Raw genomic sequence first — 23772 nt, 5'->3', positions numbered from 1 at the left:
CCCCTCCTCGGCTCCCAGGAGCCAGATGGTTAAAAAGCATGGGATCAGTATATCTACATTTAAGACTTAATAGGCAGCCCTGGCCAGGTAGCTCAGCTGGTTAGAGCAACATCCCGATACACCAAGGTTGCAGGCTCCATCCCCAATCAGGGCACATACAAGAAGCAACCAATGCCTGGCCGGAACAGCACAGTGGTTGAGCATTGACCTATGAACCAGGAGGTCACAGTTTGATTTCAGGGCCCATGCATGGATTGTGGGCTCGATCCCCACTGGGGGGTGTGCAGGAAGCAGCCGATCAATGATTTTTTTTCATCATTGATGTTTGTATCTCCCTCTCCCTTCCTCTCTGAAATCAATAAAAATGTTTACAATTTTAAAAAGCAACCAATGATTCCATAAATAAGTGGGACAGATTTTTTTCTCTCTTCCTCCCCCCGCCTCTCTAAAATCAATACATAAAATTTTTTTTTAAAGACTTAGCAGGCAAGCACCTGTTCAATGATTCTCTGACACCCCTCGGGCCCCCCACCTACACGGTAGGAGGACTAGTGACCCAATCAAAAAGCAATGAATGGCCAAACCAGTTTGGCTCAGTGAATAGAGCGTCGGCCTACGGACTGAAAGGTCCCAGGTTCGATTCCGGTCAGGGGCATGTACCTTGGTTGCGGGCACATCCCCAGTAGGAGGTGTGCAGGAGGCAGCTGGTCGATGTTTCTCTCTCATTGATGTTTCTAAACTCTCTATCCCTCTCCCTTTCTCTCTGTGAAAAAATCAATAAAATATATTTTAAAAAAAAGCAATGAATGAAATTTCAAGATTAGTCAGGATGTGGGGGAAATATTTGGGAGGTTCTGAAAATCATAACATATACACCTAGGACCTGCTGGTGAAAAAGGTAGTATTGTCATTGCTTCTTCATTTTTCTGGTCATTTAACTCAGTTCTCTTCTGGTTTGATTAGCTGACCTGTGTCAAGTTCCAGATCACTCTCTGGGTCAAACCAACTGAACTGAAGGCATCGTGTGTAGAGTGAACATATTGTATTAGGAAGGTGAGGGGAAGAAGGGTGCAGGTCAGGAGAGGACTGTGGCTGTAGAATGAACCTGGGGGGGGCCAATGGGTACAGCACCCAGGAAGGGGCAGACAGCCTCACATCCTGGAGCTTCCCTGCCAGCCCTCTGCCTCTGGACAAGAGCCAGCCAGTGTCTAGCAGACTCCACAACCCACTGTGTGTGGAAGACACACAAAGGACACACCCACCTCCTCCATGTCCACAACATACAGTGATTCTAGGTTTGTGGGGCTTGGAACTTGTGTGAAATGGGAAAAAGAAAAGAAAAATACTAAGATGTAACTTGCAAATTTAACCAAAATGTATGACCATGTGACCATATAGCTGGGGCCCCTCCAAGGCTGTGGAAGGGGCTTCTTCAGCTTCATGATAAACTAGACATAGCACCCCGAAGCCAATAACAGGGGCTCTGTGATATTCCAACACCCAGAAAAGTTCCTGTACCCAGCAGGAACTCAATACATGATGCTGAACAATGGACTTCAGTCGTCACCCACTTGAGAGAAATATTATTTTATTTCCATATTGTGACATCTGCAGCACAGGTATTCAAATCTCATGAAGATATAAAACCCATATTCGGAGGATGTCCAGTGCGCTTAGAAGATGCTGGGACAGGCATTCACGCAGTAGGCCCATGACAAAGGAAAACCGCAGGGGCTGAATGACACCCCACAGTAGCCATGTGTCTGACGATGTGATATATGGACCAATTCCAAGGCCAGAGCCCAGGAGAAGCAGCAGAAGAGCTGCCTGGATTAGAACCAGAGCAACAGACACCATGTCTGCACCTCCCTAGGCCACAAGACAGGTTTTTCTGTACATAGGCTATAAAAAGTTGAATAATGCCACCAAGACCCTGAAAAACCAAATCACTAGAGATAGATAGAAATTAATAAAAATTAAAATCAATCTATAAAATAGTTAACTAGAAACTCTGTGCCTGGTGCCAATCAGTAACAAAGTCAACAAAAATAGAAAAATGTAAAACTTACCCTAGTAAAAATCTCACCTACAATCACTATTGGTTAGCCCATATCAAGCTTAAAAATTACTTAAAACCAAAAACTATCATCAGCAAGAGATAAAGAACGTAACTTCATTGAAAAGTCAATGTTAAACAGTTCATTAAAAGCTTTTTTGTTATAAAAAAAAATCCCAAATAGCTATTTCAAGGAAGACAAGCCTGAAAGGTATGAAATGCATCCTCGTGCTCACTGCCGGATACCAAAAAAGGATGCCAGGGATAACAGGGTGGAGGCCCCATCCAGAGGCTTGCTGGAGCTGTACTGGATGACATACTCTGGATAGACCTGGTGCTTCTCAAAGATCACGAAGATAGAAGGATCTGACATGCTGTTCACACAGCTGTCGTAGAGAACGTTGCCCTGATCCTCCTTGGCTGGGGGGCGGACTAAGGAGGCATTGCCTCTGGTGAACTCGCCCACCAGCACCCGAGCCAGGAACATCGTGTAGCACTTCGAGTCGGGTTTGGTGTAGTGGTGGGAATATGCAGCATCTCGGGCAAAGTAGCTCCCTGCAAAAATACGCACAGGCTTAGTTGGGCACTGGGAGGACAGCTGCAGCCAGGCAGGAGGGGCTCTAGCATCCTGCCAACCAGGCAATGCCAATGGCCTCTGCTCCTCTGTCACCACATCTTGCTCCTGTACTCCATCCTCCCTCTTTCTCCAGCCTTCCCCATGAAGGGCATCAGAGGGGACACAAAACAGACAGAAAACTCCTTTCACATTCTGAATATGTCAGTCAAATCATAAGGCTCTCTGGGCATAACACTACTTAACCCCCAAACCTGTTTCCTCAGCTATAAAATGGGGCTGTCATGCCCAACATCATAAGGTGCCCAAGATCCCATACATGGAACCACACCGGCAGCCCAATGCATACAATTATGAACCCTGTTTAATGGGAACTTGAGTTGGAAACTGCCACCTATACATTTGGATTTACAACCTTCCACTGGCTCTCATCCATCCTGACACCTAGTCATCATGCTGGACTAAGGCTAAGTTGTGGACAACTGATGGAACTGGGACAGGGATTGTTGATTACACTATCACATCACTATAAGATTTTTTCAATTTAGTAACCATGTGATGACAGAAGATAATGTCCTTTTTCTTAGGAGGTGTTAAAGGGTGAAGGAGTATGACATATGCCACACACTTACAAATGGATCAGAAAAAAAAAGGGGGGGTATAAAGCCAACATGGCAAAATATTAAGACACGTGAATCTAGGTAAATGTATGCAGGACTTTTCCCAGGACTTTTAAAAATATTATTCTTGCAACTTTCCTTGAAATTATGTCCAAATAAAGTTTAAAAATAACCAAGAGACAGAAAAACACTCAGATAACTCACCAAATAGCTAGAATGGCATATTTACATGCATATATCTGAGGTGTTCAGAGTTCTACTCTTACAAAATAGTGCAGGCACAGGGTTGCTTGGGTAGGCACCCTTCCTCTCCTGACTCGTGCTCACCATCTCCTGAGGCCTCCACTCCACAGGGACATAGGCCCATCTCTTAAGGAAGCAAAACCCCAGCCTAAGCAGGACTGCCCATGCTAACCCTTGGGTCAGGCTCCTGGTTGCACACAAAGGAGAGGAAGGGTGCCAACAGCTGGGCATCCCCACAGATGGCAGGGCCATTCCTCACTGAGTATGAACTGGCTTATCAGCTTACACTGCGCCCCCGCCCCACCCCCATCAATTGCTTTAAAACGGTTTCCTGAGCCCTGGATAGTGCAGCGAGGCCTGATTATGCTGGTGCAAGCTGCCCTCACCCTTACCTTTGCCATAGGAAGTGCCATGAAGACCACAGACCCTCCAATCAAAATTCTGCTGGCAGATGGCGTCAACCAAATCAGTGCTGGTGCCATGAAACAGCTGCCTCTCATCCACCGCCTTCCCTCCATTTCTCTTCTGCATCTGCCCTTTTTGCCTAGAATCACAGGAGAGAAATGTGTGCTGGAGACAGACAGCACTTACCACCAAACACATGCCACCTGACCCAAGAAAACATATTTTATCATAAGTGTCACAAGGCCAGGAAATATGGATCCAAGTCCATGATACTCTAGCCATGGGCCAAAGAGGGAAAGGTAGAACACAGGACCTGGATGAAAAGCAGAGGGAAGCCTTTCCCTCCACAGCCTTAGGCCTCCAGCAGCAAATTGAACCTCCAAAGCAGACCAGCCTTGGGAAGACAGACATGCTTTGTGCCTACCCGCTTGCTTCCTCATGGAGCTTAGCAGGGGGAGCCTGAGACAGCTGCTCAATGAGGGGTCATCTGTGTCCCCTCTCCCATAAGTTCCCAGCACCATGAGGCTTGATTTTATCACTGGCCCAGAGCACAGATGAGACTGCTCCAACCTTTTGTGGGGACAGGTCAGCAGAACCCCAGGCCTGCCATGGTGACCTGCTGTGATTCTCCTCCCTAGCTCACGTAGACAACTGCCCAAGAACATGCTGGTCTTCAGGCAAAAAAGAAGGCCCCTACTCTCTGGCTGTCAGGACAATAGCTTTATGTTCTCCAGAGTGTGGGTGGCTTATACTGGACCATCCTGTCGATCTTTAGGGAAGCAGAATACAAGTGCTGGCTTTCTCCCCTCGTCTCTCTGAGGGGACATGCAGCACTAAGCTATAAAGATGATGAGATAGATTAAAAAACAGGAACACAGTTCCCAATTCCAGCAGCACTGGGCAAGCAGTGGCTGCCATCTGGAACTGTCCCTGAAGTCCAGGGCCCATTTGGTAAGCAGCTAGCCTACTATGTACGAGTGTGAGGGGTCAAAGTCATCAGCCTGCCGAGAGCAAGCCCTCCCTTGACGTACCACTGGTAGACTTCCCAGAGAGCCAGGTTCTGGACTCGCTCGATCTTCTGAACATAGTAGTAGGGCAGCGTATTGTTAAAAAGATTGCAAACCTTCTGATATTCTTCTGATAAAGAACTGAGGCTGATCAGCTGCAAGGGGCAAAGATTTTTATTATGTTATCATCAAAGTATAAAGTACAGATCAATCTCTTTCCAAGGCTACTCCTAAAATGCTAGAACTGTAAAAGCAAGCCCTGAAGGTGATTACCATTCCCCTTTATCCCAAAAGTCAGTCTCTCCAGGTACAGAATGTGTACTATTTGTGTTCACTGTGAAACCTGCCTGAAGGACAGGTATGATGCTTACATCAGCACCATCCTAGGTATGCCCAGGATGTCCCTGCTCTTCTGACCCCACACAAGGCAGACTACATAGTCTACAAGCCCAAAGTGTTGGTGTCAATAAATGTGGAAGGCATACATTTGGTGGAGAGAGGCAAACGCTGTCATGAGCAGCAGCATTGTGTGAACGCCCCACACCACAAGCACTGACGGAAAGGCCAGGCTGGTAGACGGGCACGTGGCACCTCAGGAGCATGGCCACTGCATCCCTCCCAGCTGAGCCCAACTCTCCCTTAGCCTCTTGTTCAGGGAAAACAGCACTTTTATGGGCCAGGAGAGGCGACTGTCAGAGTGACAATGCTCAAATTCCTGCACGTGCAGCCTGGACCCTATATTCAGCCTCCCTGTTCCCAGCGCCATGAGGTTTGATCCAGTGATAGACCAGATGAGGATCTCTGGGGAGTCCCTTTATAATACCATCCTCTTCCTCTACCCCATGTACAGCCTTGTAATAGCCACATCACCATCACCCCCAAAGACCCTACATGTCAGGACTTGGCATGCATGTCCATGGGTCCCCTGCAACCCAAATTCTGACTCTGGTTTCCCTGTTCCAATCTCATGGGAGCTGCTAAACTCCTCTTCCTCAAGTATGGAAACCAGCCCTGCTCCTTCCAGACCAGAGGTCCTCAGGGGTTCCCATACTTGTCATGGCCTCTGTTCGAACCCATGATCAAGGCACTGCACAGCCCAGCCCTGACCTCTCTCCTGCTTCCCATGTCTGTTCATACCCTCCATCCAAGATACACCTGACACCCCATGTCCTGACCTGGGCTGCTTCACGTGCAGTTCCCATCACCCTGTATGTTCTCCTACCTCTACCTGTGCAAGCACCAGCCATTGTTCAGATGTGGACCGAGTGGAGCCTTCCCTAGTCCCCTCAATATGGTTGCCTTGTCCTCTGACATCTGAGTGCTGCTGTCAACTCACCCTGCCTGTCACTGGTCTTGCCTGTGCCACTGGTGTCTGTGTGAGCTTTGTCAGCTCAACAAGATGAGTCCTCCCAAGGCAGTGACAATCAGTTGTAAAAGCTGGCTGCAACATGCTTGGCGCCAAGTTAGCCATCAGAGGCCAGTCTGAGTGCCCCACATACATGGGGCAGATCTTGGCCTGAGTACTCTACTGAATTCAGCGCAATTCCCAAAATCTGACAGGCCTTAAAGGAGCTGCTGAATTGAGTGTTCCTTCTCTTGTCTTCTATTATCTAGCACCTTCCAACAGAAATTTCCCTTTTAGATGTCGCTTGTCATAGTCAGTGGTTTCTTTTCCTTTTCTTGCTTAATGTAACTAATATATATTGGCTGAGCCCAGCTCCTATTTCTACCCTTTCTAGAAATTTACCAGCTCACTGTCTTCCATCTACAATACATCCTCTCCCCTCAGGACCACAGCCATCTCCTGGGTGGTCTCTAACCTTAAAATCCCCCAAACCTGAAAAAATAACCACACACATACCTCTTCTGTCCTCCCTCCTGAGCCCTGGCCTCACAGCTTCCTCAGTGGTGGAGGAAACAGCACGTCACTCACACTCACTGATCTCAAAGAACACTCTCCTCCCCACTCCAAGACAACACGAGACCCATACCTTAAAGCCGGGATCTGGCAGGGCTGAGGGGTCCCAATGGTCTGGGATACTCTTTGGGCCTTGAAACTTGACATTGCTACAAAATGTAAACAAAAGCACTAAGACATTTGGTTTGCACACACCAACAGACTATCACACACAGGTGGCCTCCACTAGCCAATACCACCTGTCTCGAGTATCAGCATCTCATTTTTTAAAAGTAGGGAGGAAAGGAAGCACATAAGCACACTATCCATCTTGTGAGAGCACTTTCCTCTTTGCCTAAGTGGCTCAAACTGAAACAATGAGGATACTCGCCTGTATCTCAACTCCTGTACATAGAAATATAATTAAAGCAGCACAGACAGACCATTGTCCATGATTTTTAAATTCAAAGAGCTCTGAAACTTATATTAAAGAGCTCTGAATTATTATTACAAACTAGAGGCCCAGTGCATGAAATTCGTGCATTGGTAGGGTCCCTAGTGTCTGGCGGCAGCTGGCAGGGTACTCCCTCCCTTCCCCCAGCCACCTGCCGCTGGCCAGGGCCTCCCTCCCTTCCCCCAGCCAGCCTTGCCCCCTGGTCAAACTCCCAGAAGGACTCCAGTCAAGGGGACAATTTGCATACTATACTTTTATTACATAGGATAGCCTCAAAGAGGTATATCTGGCATATAAAAACATAAAACGGATGTCAAAATTCATTTGGTAGTAGAAATTTGACTTGAACTGCCAGAGGCTGCTTGTGGTCTCTATATATCTTTCTTAAAGTGACTATGCATATTTTTTACTCAGAAATATTAACTACAGGGTGTCACATAATACAAACAGCACATGATATTTCTAAAAATAAAAATTTTAAAAAGCTGAGTTATAAAAGACATGTGTCCCAAAGGGTTTAGGAACAAGGACTGGGAAACCAATTCAAAATCATTGCTACTCAGTTTCAGAATGCTTTGTTCTTCCTACACTAGATCTACCTTCCATTTCTGCTGGCATGAGACCTTCATCCTAAGCCTCAAAGAACTCCCACAAATAACATGCCTAGGAAAATAGCACAGTTTAAAATAACTAAGCAATAAGCAAGAACCAGTCAGAAATAAGCCCACAACGAATTAAGTTGCTGAAATTATTGAACATAATACAAAATAACTAGTCTTTGTATGTAAAAAAATAAAACACAAACTAAAAACATATGCAAGGCACAGGAAACTATAATATGACCTGGAGGATCTGAAAAAGAATCAAATACAACTTTTAGAAATATAAAATACAATCCTTGATAGTAAAACTTCAATGGACATGCTTACTAGCAGATCAGACCACCTGAAGAGAGAATGAGTGAGCTGAATGATATGGGAAATAGAATTCTCCAGACTATGGCCCAGAGCAGTAAGAGGATAGAAAATATTGGGAAGAACCTGAGATGTGGAGAAGAGAGTAAGAGGGCCTGAATTTGCTCAGAACCCAAATGAAATTCAAAGAGAGGACAGAGAACAGGGTAAAGGCAATCTTCAAAGAGAACTAATGAGATTCACCAACTCACAGGTTTAAGAAGCCCAAAGTATCTCCAACAGGAAAATTAAAACACATCCTGAGTCATGCTGTAGTGAGAATCCATATACCAAGATAAACAGAAAATCTTAAAAGTAACCAAAAGGAAAAAAAGAGTGATTCAGGCAAAGAAGTACCAGTTAAACTGGCAGTTATTTCCCAAAAGCAGCCATGAAAACCAGAGGACAGTGGAATGACATCAATGTTCTGAGAGAAAACAACAACAATGAAAAATTTATACCCAGAGAAAATACCTTTCAATGTTGAGGGCAAAATAAAGACATATTCAAAACACAGTTTTCCTACAGCAAAATAAGACCATCAACAAAATGAAAAGACAACCCACTGAATGGGAGAACATATTTGCCAATGATACATTTGATAAGGGGTTAATATTCAAAATTTATAAACAATTTATAATTAAAAAAAACTCAACACCAAACAATCCAATCAAAAAATGGGAAAAAGACCTGAACAGATGCTTTTCCAAAGAGGACATACAGATGGTCAATAGACATATGAAAAGATGTTCAACATCAGTAATCATCACAGAAATGCAAATTAAAACCACAATAAGGTATCACTTCAGACCTGTCAGAAAGGCTATCATCAATAAATCAACAAACAACAAGTGGTGGTGAGGATGTGGAGAAAAGGGAACCCTTGTGCACTGTTGGTGAGAATGCAGATTGGTGCAGCCACTGTGGAAGCAGTATGGAGTTAACCTCAAAAAATTAAAAAACAAATCTGTTTTATGACCCAGCGATTCCACTTCTGGAAATTTATCCAAAGAAACTCGAAACACTAATTCAAAATAATATATGCAGCCCTATGTTCACTACAGCGTTATTTATAATAGCCAAGATTTGGAGCAGCCCAAGTGACCACGAGTAGATGAGTGAATAAAAAAGCTGTGGTACATTTACACAATGAAAACTTTGCCCATGGGTTTGGCTCGATGGTTAAAGCGATGGTGCGAGTACTGAAGGGTCTCAAGTTTGATTCCTGGGCAAGGGCACATACCTTGGCTGCAGGTTCCCAGCCCCAGTGGGGGTGCATGAAGGAGGCGACCAATCGATGTATCTCTCTCACATCAATGCCCCTCTCTTTCTCTCTCCTGCTCCTGCCTCCCCCCAACACTCTCTTTAAAAATCAATGGAGCCGAAACCGGTTTGGCTCAGTGGATAGAGCGTCGGCTTGCGGACTCAGGGGTCCCGGGTTCGATCCCGGTCAAGGGCATGTACCTTGGTTGCGGCCACATCCCCAGTGGGGAGTGTGAAGGAGGCAGCTGGTTGATGTTTCTCTCTCATCGATGTTTCTAACTCTATCTCTCTCCTTTCCTCTCTGTAAAAAAAAAACTCAATAAAATATATTTTTAAAAAAATCAATGGAAAAAATATCCTCAGATGAGGATTTAAAAAAGAAAATAGAGACAGGCTCATAGCTAGAGAACAGGTAGACAGCTCTGGTGTGTGGAGGGAGTAAGCAAAAAAAGAAAAAGAGAGAGAGAGAGAGAACTCAAGGACATGGGAAACAGTGAGGTGATTTCGGTGGGGTGGGGTGGGTGGAGGTGTGAGAGGACACAGATGATAAATGGTAAAGTAAAATAAATTTTAAAAAACAAATCAATAAACACCCCCTCCCCCAATAAAACAAAACAACACCCCACCCCCGCCAGTTTTCCAACAGACCTTCATCTAAGGAAATTTGAAAGGACAAAGAAAATGGTAAGAATGTGAGTAAATTTAATAAAACGTTCATAGTATAACATAACAGTGCTTCATTAAATTAAAAAATAATATTAAGTCACCTAGCTGGCATGGCTCAGTGGTGAAGCATTGACCTATGAACCAGGAGGTCACGGTTCGATTCCCAGGCAGGACACATGCCCGGGTTGTGGGCTCAATCCCCAATGTGGGGCAGCCAATTAATGATTCTCTCTCATCATTGATGTTTCTCTCCCTCTCTCCCTTCCTCTCTGAAATCAATAAAAATATATTTTTAAAAATAAATAAAAATTTTAAAATAACAAGTCAAGAGAAAAGTAAATGGAATCGTGTATAATAAAAGGCTAATTGCCCAGCTAGCTCAGTCGGTAGAGCATGAGACTCTTAAAAGGCTAATATACAAATCGACCCAACGGCAAAATGACCAGTTGCTATGATGTGCACTGACCACCACACTCAACGCAGGAGCTGCCCCCTGGTGGTCAGTGCACTCCCACAGGGGGAGCACTGCTCAGCCAGAAGCTGGGCTCACAGCTGGTGAGCACAGCAGTGGTGGAGGGAGACCGCGGCAGCGCTAATGATGTCCAACTGATGGCTTAGGACAAGCCGTCAATTGGACATCCCCCAAGGGCTCCTGGACTGTGAGAGGGCGCAGGCCAGGCTAAGGGACACCTCCCCCCCTCCCCCCCGCAAGTGCTCAAATTTTGTGCACTGGGACTCTAGTAAATTATATAAAGCTCCTTATATAATTTAACAGGAGAGCAAACAAATTAACTGGCTTGTACCTAAGTGAAGAACACGTGTTGTAGTGTGGCCTTTAAAAAAATAGTAACACAATGTATAACTTCCAAACTAGTGGAAGGGAAAAAATTAAATAACAAAACAAAAAAAAATCTAAAAAAAGCTTTAAAAAAAAAAAGGAAAAAATAAGACCCAATTACATGAATAAACCATTTCCATGGAGGATAGAAAGACAGCAAGGAACTAAACCAGATACCTTATGTGTAAATGCCATTTTGAACTTTCCATTAAATAACTGTAACTCTATTAACTGTTTTAAATAGAGAACTTGTTTCTGAAAGTGATCAACCCTAACAGTCCCAGGTGGCCAAGGAGGCTCAAGCAGATTTGCTGGAGTTATGACAACAAGTTAGAGGGAAGAACCACATGTCACTGCATCATGCACAACTCTCAGATTACAGAGAGGGAAGATTCTGAATCATTCATATCGTAGTCTGAATTTGAGCAAAATAACCACTTTTATTTCTGATGTGTGGTGTTTGCTTATGGCCCCCTTAAGACTAAGAATGATGATAAAAGAGATCTAGCCTTAGGAAAAAGACAAACTATGCCTATATTAGGCTCTAGAGAGTCAAAAATGACTTCCAGAAGTGAGAGCAGTCATAGTTGACCAAAATTCTAAATCCAGAAGCAATTAGAAGAGACTGATACATTTAACTAAAAAATAAATACATAAAAAATAAATATTTCTGCGTGGTAAAATACTTCATAAACAAATTCAAAAAACAAATAAGCCAAGAGAAAATATTTACAATTTATATAACAAAGCAAGGGTTGATCTCTCTAATAGATAAAAAGATTCTCCTATTTAAGGAAAATACCAAAAGGTTGACAGAAAAATAGACAAAAACACAAATAGTCTATAGAAAGAGATAGGAAAATGGCTCTTACATGTTAGGAAAAAATAGTAAGCCTTACTTATAAGAAAAAGCCAATTAAAATGCACTGCTATACCCTTTCCCACCTATGAAAATGGCAAAGATCTAAAAGCTTCACCACTCTGTTGGCAAAGTCAAGGGAAACTGGCACCTCATGCATTCTGGGACAAATGCATAATGGTTCAACCTCAAGAAGAGGAACCTGCACTGACCTTTTAGGACTCTAATCTGATGACCCAGCTCCACAAAAACGAAACGGCACATACACCAGATCATCCTTGTGGGGTTATACTTATAATAGCAAAAACTCCAAAAGATCAAGGGCCAGGCCCAGAATACTCAGACACCGAGAGTGCTTGGGCACTCAGTTACACAGCCAACAAACCTTTTTAATGCTTTAACCAGTCTGAAGGTTTTTGTTCTTAGCAGAGCACACTCACCAAATGATACACACCGTATGTGACAAGTTCCCCAACCCCACTCACCTGGTTTGCTTCATCTTTACATCCTGAGGAGACACGTATTTGGGTCTCCGACAAACCTTTCTAAATGTACCATAGACCAGGTTTCTCTGAATAAATACTGCAAAATAAAAAATAAACACACACATACACACCCAAATGTCAGTGTTCAATATACAAATTAAATGGGTTTGAAAGCTAATCCAAACATATAGACCCCAGAATCATCTGTTAAAAATAAGGCATATTTATCTATTTCAAATATTCATAAATAACAATCCTTAGGACACTGGGTTTAATGAATAGATGAATGATTAGTAACTGACACATCAATTATATATGAGTGCTTTTAAATTGTTCCTTCCGATCTTGTTTAAACTATTATTGTGCTCAGCAATTTTTCCCAGTCTGGATATAAAAAAAACTTCAGCCCAGCCTGAGACCGATTATCACATCTTGAGCCAGTGGGATTTAGAGTTAATATAATAATTTTACTCTTATGACTTTTCTTAAATTGACTCTATAGCAGTACAGTATGCCTCAACCTTGTAAAACCCGTACCATTATTTATTTATTTTTTTTACAGAGAGGGAGAGGGATAGAGAGTTAGAAACATCGATAAGAGAGAAACATCGATCAGCTGCCTCCTGCACACCCCCCCACGGGGATGTGCCTGCAACAAAGGTACATGCCCTTGACCGGAATCGAACCTGGGACCCTTTGGTCCGCAGGCCGAGGCTCTATCTACTGAGCCAAACCGGTTAGGGCCCGTACCATTTTTAATCAGCAAATTTCTTGTCCCATGCCCATCCCTAAGGTCCTGAGATTCATCCTGAGGGTGAAAGGGACAACACCCTTTGAGTTGAAAAACCATGAATACCTCCTATAAATTAGATTATATGTCCCCACCTACCAAGAAAACCTTGTCAAGTTTTACTTTCTGCATCTAGGGTACAAAAATAACTTTTTTTCATTTAAAAAGCATTTTAATATTAATTTGTATATATCTGTAACTTATCTTACTGCACTTGAGGTGTGTGTTCCCTATGCTACCGCCCAGGAGGTCATCAAGATCAGGCACTCCTGAGCCAATCGATGATTGTCTTTCATCATTGATGCTTCTATCTCTTTCTCCCTCTCCCTTCCTCTCTGAAATCAGTAAAAATATATTTTAAAAAAAGGTCAGGCACTCCTAGGGGTTCCCCCATGTTCTAATGGGAGCCCATAATCCAGATCCTGTTACTACAACCCCCTTTGCAATCCACTGTTCAATTTCTCACTACTCTGTTAATTAACATACAAATTTTATTGACCTGTTCAATAACATTGTGATGAATCTTAAATGGGCTTTTCACTAGTGAAATTAGAAGTTATTCAAGACGTGTATGTGAGACTCAATCCCTATCCTCCCATGGGCAGGGTAAAATGAGGCCTTTTCCGAATTTACCCTTAAAGAGGATACACGAGGTTAAGTCCCTAAGCAAGCCCCGCCTGTGGGGATTCTGTCTAACTGATACCAGCTAACAAATGTCAGAATTCAGCCTCTCCTCTAGAATCTTGGCATTACCTTGAGTGACTCTTTTATGACAAGAGTCCTTAAAAGGACAGCTGAGTCTTTCCCAATCCTACAGAACAAGTCATTTGGTTTGTTGTGTGTTTAAATGTACTTGCTTCCTAATATTTAGTTCTTAACTGTGAGTGGCAGATTTGGGTCTGAAACTTGCTTTCATTATACCTAGTAGGGAGGTTGTGAGGAGAGACGTTAACTCATCTCAAGCTTCTTGTGGCTACTGCTATCTACCACCAACACAAAACTGTGTATACCAAGGTGAGCTTGAAGCAGTCTGCGGTGAACATGTTTTTCCTGCAGTTTGCAGTGAACTGCGTGTGTGTGTGCTCTTATCCAGCCTCACCTGACTTTCTGTTCTGTCTCCTGGAAGTGTGGCCTAGGTTGAGAGTGATCAAGGTTGCATGACATTTTTGGTTTAGTTGTTTTGATATTCTCAATAGTTTAACAAATATTTCAAACAACAGCAAGCAGATAGGTGATAGTTATATAGACTTGATCTTCAAGGCAGTTCTGACTTTCACTATTTGGTGTATTTCATTGTCCCTTTTGGGAACCTGCATTTACCAAACTGGATTGGTTGGTGTTTGCCAACAGATGCTAAGGCTGGTAAGCAGTTCTCACTGAAGAGTAGTAGACAATTTAAGATCCCTGTAAGGGCCCATCGAGGCAACAGCCATTCTACCTTAAGCAAAACCACCAGTGCTACAAAACCCAAGCAAAAACAACTGAGTAAAAACAGGCAATTAAAGTGGCTTTAGGGCAGCCGTGGGCAAACTACGGCCAGCGAGCCGGATCCGGCCCATTTGAAAAATATAAAACAAAAAAAAAAAAAAAAAAAAAAAAAAAAAAAAAAAAAAAAAAAAGACCGTATGTACTCTTTTATGTAACGATGTATACTTTGAATTTATATTAGTTCACACAAACACTCCATCCATGCTTTTGTTCCGGCCCTCCGGTCCAGTTTAAGAACCCATTGTGGCCCTCGAGTCAAAAAGTTTGCCCACCCCTGCTTTAGGGTAATTCACTAAAGACACTTTGTTGCCCTCCACACAGAATGAAGGTCCACAAAAATGGAGAAAATAGTCAACTGTGTTTAAAAGAAAGCCCACTTTAAATCCATCTGGAAATGGCTTAAGAGAAGTTACAGAAAAACTAAAACTTAAAAATAAAAATCCTCACTCTGGCCAGGTCACTGGAAGACCTAGCCAAAGAGTGTTTGGCCTGCTTCTGTCTGTCAAGGCAAAAGGGACAAGTCATTTAAGGCCCAGTTTCAGGTCACCATAAGCACACAAAAATATGCTTCCCAGCAACTTTTAGTTAATGTATGCTTCTACCACGTGTTTAACCTGGCAACCCATCTATGCTGAAGGTTCCTATAGAAAAGATGATATTAATGTTACCACGCTGGGGAATATAAGGCAAAGCTGCATAGCAGAACCACTACGACACTTGTTGGGGACTAAGGTTTATCCTCGGACACAGAGGGACTTGGCCATGGCCAATAGGACAACCACCAATGCACAGTGCTGACCCTGCTTGTCCCTCCCTCCATTGTTTAGGCTCCTAGCCCCTCCTCAGGGTCCTCTTCCACTCCCCTTCACCCACTCTTCAGGCAGTTTCTCTTTGATTCTGCTGGACTGGCATCATCTGTTTATAGGTCTGTTTCCCCTTCTATATGGGAAGCATTTCAGAGCAGAAATCACCCTTCCTTTTTTTCCCTGGCCCTCAATGTGTGAACAGTTCGTCTAGGAACTGGCACAGCCAGCAGATGACCAGGCCCAGTTGAGTGAGGGCAGTGAGTCAGTAAGTACCTCTAAAGTCTAACTCGTATTTGTGCTTTCCAGCCTGGAACTTGAGAATGGCTGCCTGGGTGTCAGATCCTGGTGTGCAGTATGCCAGGTAGGCCTTCTCCAAATCGCTGCTGCTGACGGTGGTTGTGGGATGCTCCATGCCCTGCAAAGCAAAAAACCAGATACTTCATGAAGGCAAGAACCTACAATGATGAAGACAGACATTGGTGCTGTCCTTGTCATGTTGCAGACTTGGTGACAGTGGAATGAATATTATGGGGGAGGCATGAAAGGAGCAGGGATATGGCAGGACAGGGAGGCACGAAACAGAAGCCAACACAACTGCTTCCTAAAAGTTGCCTGAAAAAATAAATTGTAAATATGGGTGCTGCTAACCAGGATAACCATGATGGGAGCAATGGAGGAGAGAGCATTCAGTGACTCAGTGGATTACACAGCATTCAAATGAAGGAGAAACATCAACAGAGAATCCTCAAACACTGCCTGACTGGATGGTCTGAGCAATGCTGCCCTCTTTCCATCTAGTCTTCCTTTAGTCCAGTGGTTCTCAACCTTCCTAATGCTGCGACCCTTTAATACAGTTCCTCATGTTGTGGTGACCCCCAATTTCACTGTTACAAATTGAACATAATTAAAGCATAGTGATTAATCACAAAAACAATATGTAATTATATATGTTTTCTCCGATGGTCTTAGGTGACCCCTGTGAAAGGGTCATTCGACCCCCAAAGGTGTCGAACCCAAGGGTTGAAAACCGCTCATTTAGTCATAGGACAGCCCTCCTTGTTTTCTTTTTTTGATCCCTTGGAGAGGTCTTCTATTTTTTCAAGTATCCATTGTGATCTCTCACTCTCATTCCAATTACAGTGGGGCCTTGACTTACGAGTGTCCCAACTAACGAGTTTTTCGAGATACGAGCTGTCTCTCGGCCGATTTTTTGCTTTGAGTTGCGAGCTAAAATTCGGGTTATGAGCCAGCTTCAGATACCCCACCACTAGTTGGCGCAGCGAACGTCACAGTGAACGCCAACATCAGCCCAGCATCACGTGTCTCACTCGTTCACTGTTGATTTGACATATGAGTAATTTGAGTTAGGAGCTCCTTCACGGAACAAATTAAACTCGTAAGTCAAGGCCCCACTGTCCCTATACGATATCTAAGATTTTGGGATAGACTGAGCTTGAATTCTAGCCCCCAATCTATTTCCTCTATAACCTTAGCAAGTTATTTTAACTTCTCTGAGCCTCGATTATCTCAACTCTGTAACAGGAGTAATAATAGTACTCCTATCATTACAATAGTATCATACCATCTGCAAAGGGTTGGAAAATAATTAAAATAAGACATTCAGGGCACTTAGCACAGTGCCTGGGATAAAAAAGCAAAGGTAGGCAGAACTATCAGGTGGGTGCCTGGATACACAAGTCTGATAATTGAAGAATCTGGTCTGGAGACAGAGACATAGAGTTCACTTGAGGTGGGCACCCCTGTCAGAAGAATCTATGTGATCACCCCTGAAAACACACAACTGGAAAGAATGATGTTTTCCCAGGAGTATGGGCTAGACCCTGAGAAACCCCTACATTCACCAAGGGGACTGGAAAAGAAGCCCATGAAGGCCATGAAGGAGAAGCAAGAACGCCAGGTGTGTGAGGAAGGAATGGATAGCACTCTGGGCAAAGGCTGGAAGTGCCATCGGATTTAGCCCAAGCCCTCTCCCCTTGACAGCATCTGTGCCTGGCTGGGTTCCACCTCCTAAAAGTACTCCTGAATAGTGACCAGATAAACAGTAATGGGAATAGAAGTCAGGTTCTGGCAAGTCAGATAGTTGGGTTGTTCAGGTACAAAAGGATGAAGGTAACAGTAGGGCTTTTAGATCAAAGCAGAGGAGATCACAGGAAAGGGGGGAATGAAAAAGGTAAGTTGAAAAGAGAAGCCTGTTGAGAATAATCCAATGAGAATATAGGTCAGGGTAATGCATGCTGGAGTCCAATACCTCGGGGACATTAAGTTTAATGCAGGAAACTTCAATGGGCCAAGAACAATAATTCTTGCCAAGCCAGTGTGGCTCAGTGGTTGATCATCTACCTATGAACCAGAAGGTCACGGTTCAATTCCCGGTCAGGACATATGCCAGGGTATGAGTTCTGTCCCCAGTGTGTGTGTGGGGGGGAGGAGGGAGGGTGTGCAACGATTCTCTCTCATCACTGATGTTTGTACCTATCTCTCCCTATCCCTTCCATTCTGTAATTAATTTTAAAAAATATTTTTTAAAAATGAAAGAACAGTAATTCTTTTATATACAAGATTAGGTTATGGGTTTGTGTTCCCTAATCCCCTGTACCTGAAAAATGTGACCTTACTTAGAAACAGGATCGTTGCAGATGTAATTAATTAAGATAGGCCCCTAATGCAACATGACTGATAGTCTTACAAGAGGACGGCCATCTGAAGACACACAGGGAGAACATCATATGATGACAAAGGCAGACTGGAGTGATGCATCTACAAGCCAAGGAACACCAAAGACTGCCAGCAAACCACAAGAAGCTAGGAAGAGGCAAGAAAGGATTACCTACTGGTTATACAGGAAGCATGGCCCTATAGCAGTGATGGCGAACCTATGACATGCGTGTCAGAGGTGACACAAGAACTCATTTTTTTGGTTGATTTTTCTTTGTTATATGGCATTTAAATATATAAAACAAATATCAAAAATATGTCTTTGTTTTACTATGGCTGCAAATATCAAAAAATTCTATATGTGGCACGGCACTAGAGTTAAGTTAGGGTTTTTCAAAATGCTGGCACGCCGAGCTCAAAAGGTTCACCATCACTGCCCTATAGACACCTTGATTTCAATTTCCAGCCTCCAGATATGTGAGATAATAAATCACTGGTATTCTAAAGTTTGTGGTACTTTGTCATGGCAGCTCTAGGAAATTAATAGGATGGAAGCAATTTGGACCTAAAATTTGGGGGTACATGCTGAGCTCAGGCATAAAAGAACCTAGCTTTTCTGAGAATCAAGAAAACTATTTTGAATGGCAATTAGCAGAAAACCAAGAAAGAAATACAAATATGGGTGACACCAGAAGTGTGTGGGAAAGGAAGGCCTAGAATGGACAGGTCACTTCATGAGGTAGTCCCGCTGATGGTACAAACTGAGACCATGCAGTGGACCATCACCAAACACACACACATGCATCTGTACCCACCCACACATAGTGTGTCTATCATACCTACGTAGTCATCCCCAGAGATTCTTTCTCACTGTTCTAAAGAGGTTATGCACTCTGAATACACTGCATTAAAGAGTAGTGGCACAGCACTAGCTGGTTTGACTCAGTGAACAGAGCATTGGCCTGCGGATTGAAGGATCCCAGGTTCGATTCCAATCAAGGGCACATGCCTGGGTTTGAGGGCTCGATCCCCAGGAGGGGGCGTGCAGGAGGCAGCCAATCAATGATTCTCTCTTATCATCGATGTTTCTATCTCTCCCTTCCTCTCTGAAATCTATCTACCTATCTAGCTAGCTAGCTAGCTAGCTACCTACCTATCTACCTACCTATTTATATATACACTGAGTGGCCAGATTATTATGACCACCTAACATTTGTAAGCAAATTAGCTATAATTTCCCGCTGAAGTTGCTAGAGGGCCAGACCATTATAAATAGGGAAGCAGGTTGTTTACCACAGTAGAAGTGATTTTTTTTCTGAAGATATAGGTAAACAATGCGATTTAACAGCCTTTGAACGTGGGAGATACACACACACACACACACACACACGCACAGAGTGGCCAGATTATTATGACTACCTGACGTTTGTAGGCATATTAGCCGTACACTGCATCAGATGGAATATGGAAGCCGAAGGCCTGTTCGAACACCTCTGCTGTCTGCAGTTACCAAGATAAAATGTCTCCAAATCGCACAGGAACATAAGGATTGGATATTCGAGCATTGGAAAAAAGTCATGTGGTCCGATGAATCACGTTTCCAGTTGCATCATGCAGATGGCAGAGTGAGAATTTGTTGGAAACAGCATCAAGAACATGAGGGAGAATTTATCTTGCTTAGGTGGCCCCCACAATCACCAGATCTCAATCCAATTGAGCATTTGTGGGATGAAATTAAAAGAGCCATCAGGCAGCTGGTTCCACAACCATCAAATCTCACAGAACTGGACAGTGCTATTCATCAGGCATGGTGTCAGATTCCTCGCATCACCTTTCAACATCTCTTGGAGTCCATGCCAAGAAGAATCACCGCAGTATTGAAGGCAAAAGGTGGCCCAACGAAGTACTGATAGGGTGGTCATAATAATCTGGTCACTCAGTGTGTGTTATATATGTACATGTATGTATGTATGTATGTATATGTGTATATTTATATACACACATACACACACACATATAGAGAGAGAGAGGGAGGTAAGAGGGAGGGAGGGAGGGAGAGAGAAAGAAAGAGTAGTGGCACAGAAAAGAAAAGGGGAGCACCCTAAGAGTGGGCTGTCTGAAGGAGAAAGGCCTCTAGTCCCCAAAGTGACACCCAGTTTGGGAAGCTACCCAGAGAAATGTAATTCCTCCAGGGTTACCCATGGGGTCCCATGTTATCCCACTAGCCTCCTAGAGAGTTCGTCCCCCAGAGGGAGACAAATTGACAAACAAAAAGTGAAAGGCTATCACATTTGCTAAGTGTTTCTTGTCTGCCACGCATCCCTCCATGTTGTCACCAAATAAACTCAATTCCTGGAGTGTGACCAACCTGTCACCCTTTTCCTCTCCTCAATACAGACAAGACCTCTCTCATCCTGCTCCTGACCAAATTGAGAGCAATGCTAGAGAGCTTCCCTGAACAAATGCACATGACAGGAAAGGTGAGAGGAATCCCAGGATGCTTGAGATGGGGAGATAAGTGGGGAATAGGATGGAAAGAACAGCCAATGAGGACAGACTATCACTGGAAAAAATGGAGGTGAAGAATGAGACTCAAGTCATGAGGTCACCAGTGAGTGAACAACTCCAACTGACCAATGGGCCTAATGCAACAATATCTCTTTCCTCAACTGGCCAAAACCTTTTCCCAAGGACCTGCAGACATCATCTTTGGCACAAGGGCACATCAGTGGCAAAAGAGAGACAAAGCTTCCTAACCTCATGATGCTCACAATATAATATTTCCAGAAGATCTTCTAAGTACATCTGAGAATAAGAAACCAGAGCTTGAGCATAGCCTCTTACAACCCAAAAAAGTACAAATGTCCATTGGGCCACACACCCCAATTTCTATTTCGGAGAAGCTTTCCCTACAGAAATGGTGACCTTCCTATACTTTGGACCTCTAAGGTGACCAGGGGACTGCCTTTAATCTAATCCATCCATGAACATCTTCAAATAATTGACAACAGCAATTATTTGATCCATATTCCAAATCAGTATCTGAAATAAATCCATTTTCTTATTCTTGCCCACCTTCTATAAAGTTGCTGCTACAAGGTGAAAAGCCAGCTTTGAAAAGCCTTAAACTTTATCCTGCATATGTAATCTTTATCATACATACACTCCAATACACACATGCACTCGCTCCAGAGTTACCTGTTTAACAATAAGAGAAGCATCTTTCTACCCCCGTTTAACAAAACCAATGAAGAAACATGATCTCACTACAACTTTTACTCATTCTGATCTTGTGAACCAACAGATATTGAATCGTTCAAAGATGAAACCTCAGACAAATGAACTTCAAATTAGCTAGTTTTGCCGAAATCCCCTTCCTATCCCCTTTACCCCCCACCCCAGAAACAGGGTGAGTCAGGAGATCTGGAGATCTCTGGCTTTTTCACTAACCCCAAGAACAATCCTTATGCCTGTGCTTGGAAGGGCTTGTCTATATAGCCCTAAGGAGGAAACATTTGCCCGCTTTCTATTACACTTACTTGTTTTCCATATTCCTGCCAAGAACCAAAGTCATCAGTCCAGTACCAAATCCACTCGGTGGTGAGAATGAAGTGTGGAGGTTTGGTGACAGAAGACGGTGTGGAGAGGCGGCGAGCCCGGGCAGTGCCGAACTTCATAGACTCAAAGTTCAGATAATCAGAGCGAAAGATACTGACCAAGTCAGCACATAAGATCCTGCAAAAGAATACAAGGGATATACTTAAAATTCCACCAATCAGATGAACATAAGCCCCTCAACTTCCACCCATGGTCTTCGAGACACTCAGATGCTAGGTGTGAACATACTAGTAAATTTAACATGCACATTAAAAAAAAAAAGTATTTCCAAGTGGGGAGGGGAGGACTGCTTTTTAAGATCAGTTTTGCCATGCAAAAATAAAATCAAACTCATTATCATGACATTCTTTTCACAACACAGAAAATGCTGCTTTAAAAAAATTTTAATGCACTGCTTAGTTGGTAAGAAAGGGAAATCCTTAGAAGCCAAAATAACAATAGTTAACATATGAGTGTTTATTGTGTGAGTGTGGTCCTGTTGACACCTTAATTTCTAACTTCTAGCCTCCAAAGCTGTGATAGAATAAATTTCTGTTGTTTTACATCACCACATGGTAAACTGCTAAGGCAGTCCTAGGAAACTATTATACCTATATTTAGACTTATAGCTAACTTCTAAATCGAACCAATGGAAACCAGAAAACAATGGAATAATCTTTGAGGAATTCAAAGAAAATACCCAATAAAATGATCTTTCAAAAATGAGGATGAAATAAAGATACTTTCAGACAAACAAACAACACATTTGCCACTATACTCTTACTAAGGCAACTTCTAGGAGATGAACTTAAAAAGGAAAATAATCCAAGAGGAAATATATGGCAAAGGAATGTTGAGCACAAAACAAAATGATAAATGTGTAAGTTGAAGCAAATATTAACAGTATAAAATGATGCTAATTTCCAATTTCTGGAAAATAAAAAAAAAGAATAGAGGCAACATGTATATAGCACATGTTACAGGCCTAGCACTTTCCTGAGTGTTTTATATATATTAACACTTAATTCTCAAAATAACCCTTTGATGTAGAAACTATTTTATCTACTTGACATATGGGGAAACTGAGACACAGGAAGGTTAAGTAATTTGCCCAAATTCATATACGTAGTAAATAAGTTTGAATAGAACTACCTCAGAATTCAAATGTTCAAGTTTCTTTTATAATTCAAGAGAATGATTAGAAGTATAAATTAGCTTGAATTGTTAAACTAAAGTTTGCTATAAGTTAATGAACCTGTTTAGATTTCTAGAGTAACCAGTAAAAGAACAGATACTCAGCCGAAACCGGTTTGGCTCAATGGATAGAGCGTCAGCCTGCGGACTGAAAGGTCCCAGGTTCGATTCCGGTCAAGGGCATGTACCTGGGTTGCGGGCACATCCCCAGTAGGAGATGTGCAGGAGGCAGCTGATCGATGTCTCTCTCTCATCGATGTTTCTAACTCTCAATCTCTCTCCCTTCCTCTCTGTAAAAAATCAATAAAATATATTTAAAAAAAAAAAAAGAACAGATATTCAGTATATGCTAGTAGATAAGAAAAAAAATTAAATGAGGAGAAAAAAATCTTAAAGAAGACCAAAAAGAGAGAAAAGAAATATAGAAAAAGCAGGTCAAATAGCAAAAAAATCAAGATGTACAGTGAAAATTAATTCAAATGTACAGGTAATCACGATAAATGTAAGTAAACTAACTTTTAATTAAAAAACATTGTCAAGCCATAACCGGTTTGGCTCAGTGGATAGAGCGTCAGCCTGTGGACTGAAAGGTCCCAGGTTCGATTCTGGTCAAGGGCATGTACCTTGGTTGTGGGCACATCCCCAGTAGGGGGTGTGCAGGAGGCAGCTGATCGATGTTTCTCTCTCATCGATGTTTCTAATTCTCTATCCCTCTCCCTTCCTCTCTGTAAAAAAATCAATAAAATATATTTTTTTTAAAAACAAACATTGTCAAACTGAAAAAAAAAGTTCTAAGATGTTGACAGGAAATATATCTAAAATATAAGGCCAAAAACCTTGAAAGTAAAGAATAGTAAACAGTAGGCATCATTATATTAATATCAAACAAGACAAATCTAAA

General features: G+C 42.8%; 1 protein-coding gene across 1 annotated transcript in view; it reads right to left on the bottom strand.

Moving 5' to 3' along the window:
- Nucleotides 1-1571: 1571 nt before the first annotated feature.
- PARP12 (poly(ADP-ribose) polymerase family member 12) overlaps nucleotides 1572-23772 on the bottom strand; it is a 44708-nt gene continuing 22507 nt past the window's right edge. The window contains exons 6-12 of the mRNA XM_006777134.2: nucleotides 21620-21815; nucleotides 15678-15819; nucleotides 12321-12417; nucleotides 6897-6972; nucleotides 4930-5060; nucleotides 3886-4037; nucleotides 1572-2611 (exon numbers count right to left, since the gene is read on the bottom strand). Coding sequence (XP_006777197.1) covers nucleotides 2289-2611; nucleotides 3886-4037; nucleotides 4930-5060; nucleotides 6897-6972; nucleotides 12321-12417; nucleotides 15678-15819; nucleotides 21620-21815 — 1117 coding nt within the window. The 3' untranslated portion in view covers nucleotides 1572-2288. The remainder of the gene's footprint in view (nucleotides 2612-3885; nucleotides 4038-4929; nucleotides 5061-6896; nucleotides 6973-12320; nucleotides 12418-15677; nucleotides 15820-21619; nucleotides 21816-23772) is intronic.

Source organism: Myotis davidii, unplaced genomic scaffold, assembly GCF_000327345.1.
Source record: "Myotis davidii unplaced genomic scaffold, ASM32734v1 scaffold329, whole genome shotgun sequence".
Lineage (NCBI taxonomy): Eukaryota > Metazoa > Chordata > Mammalia > Chiroptera > Vespertilionidae > Myotis > Myotis davidii.
Note: the sequence above shows the minus strand (reverse complement) of the source record. Positions and strands in the feature narration are given on the sequence as shown.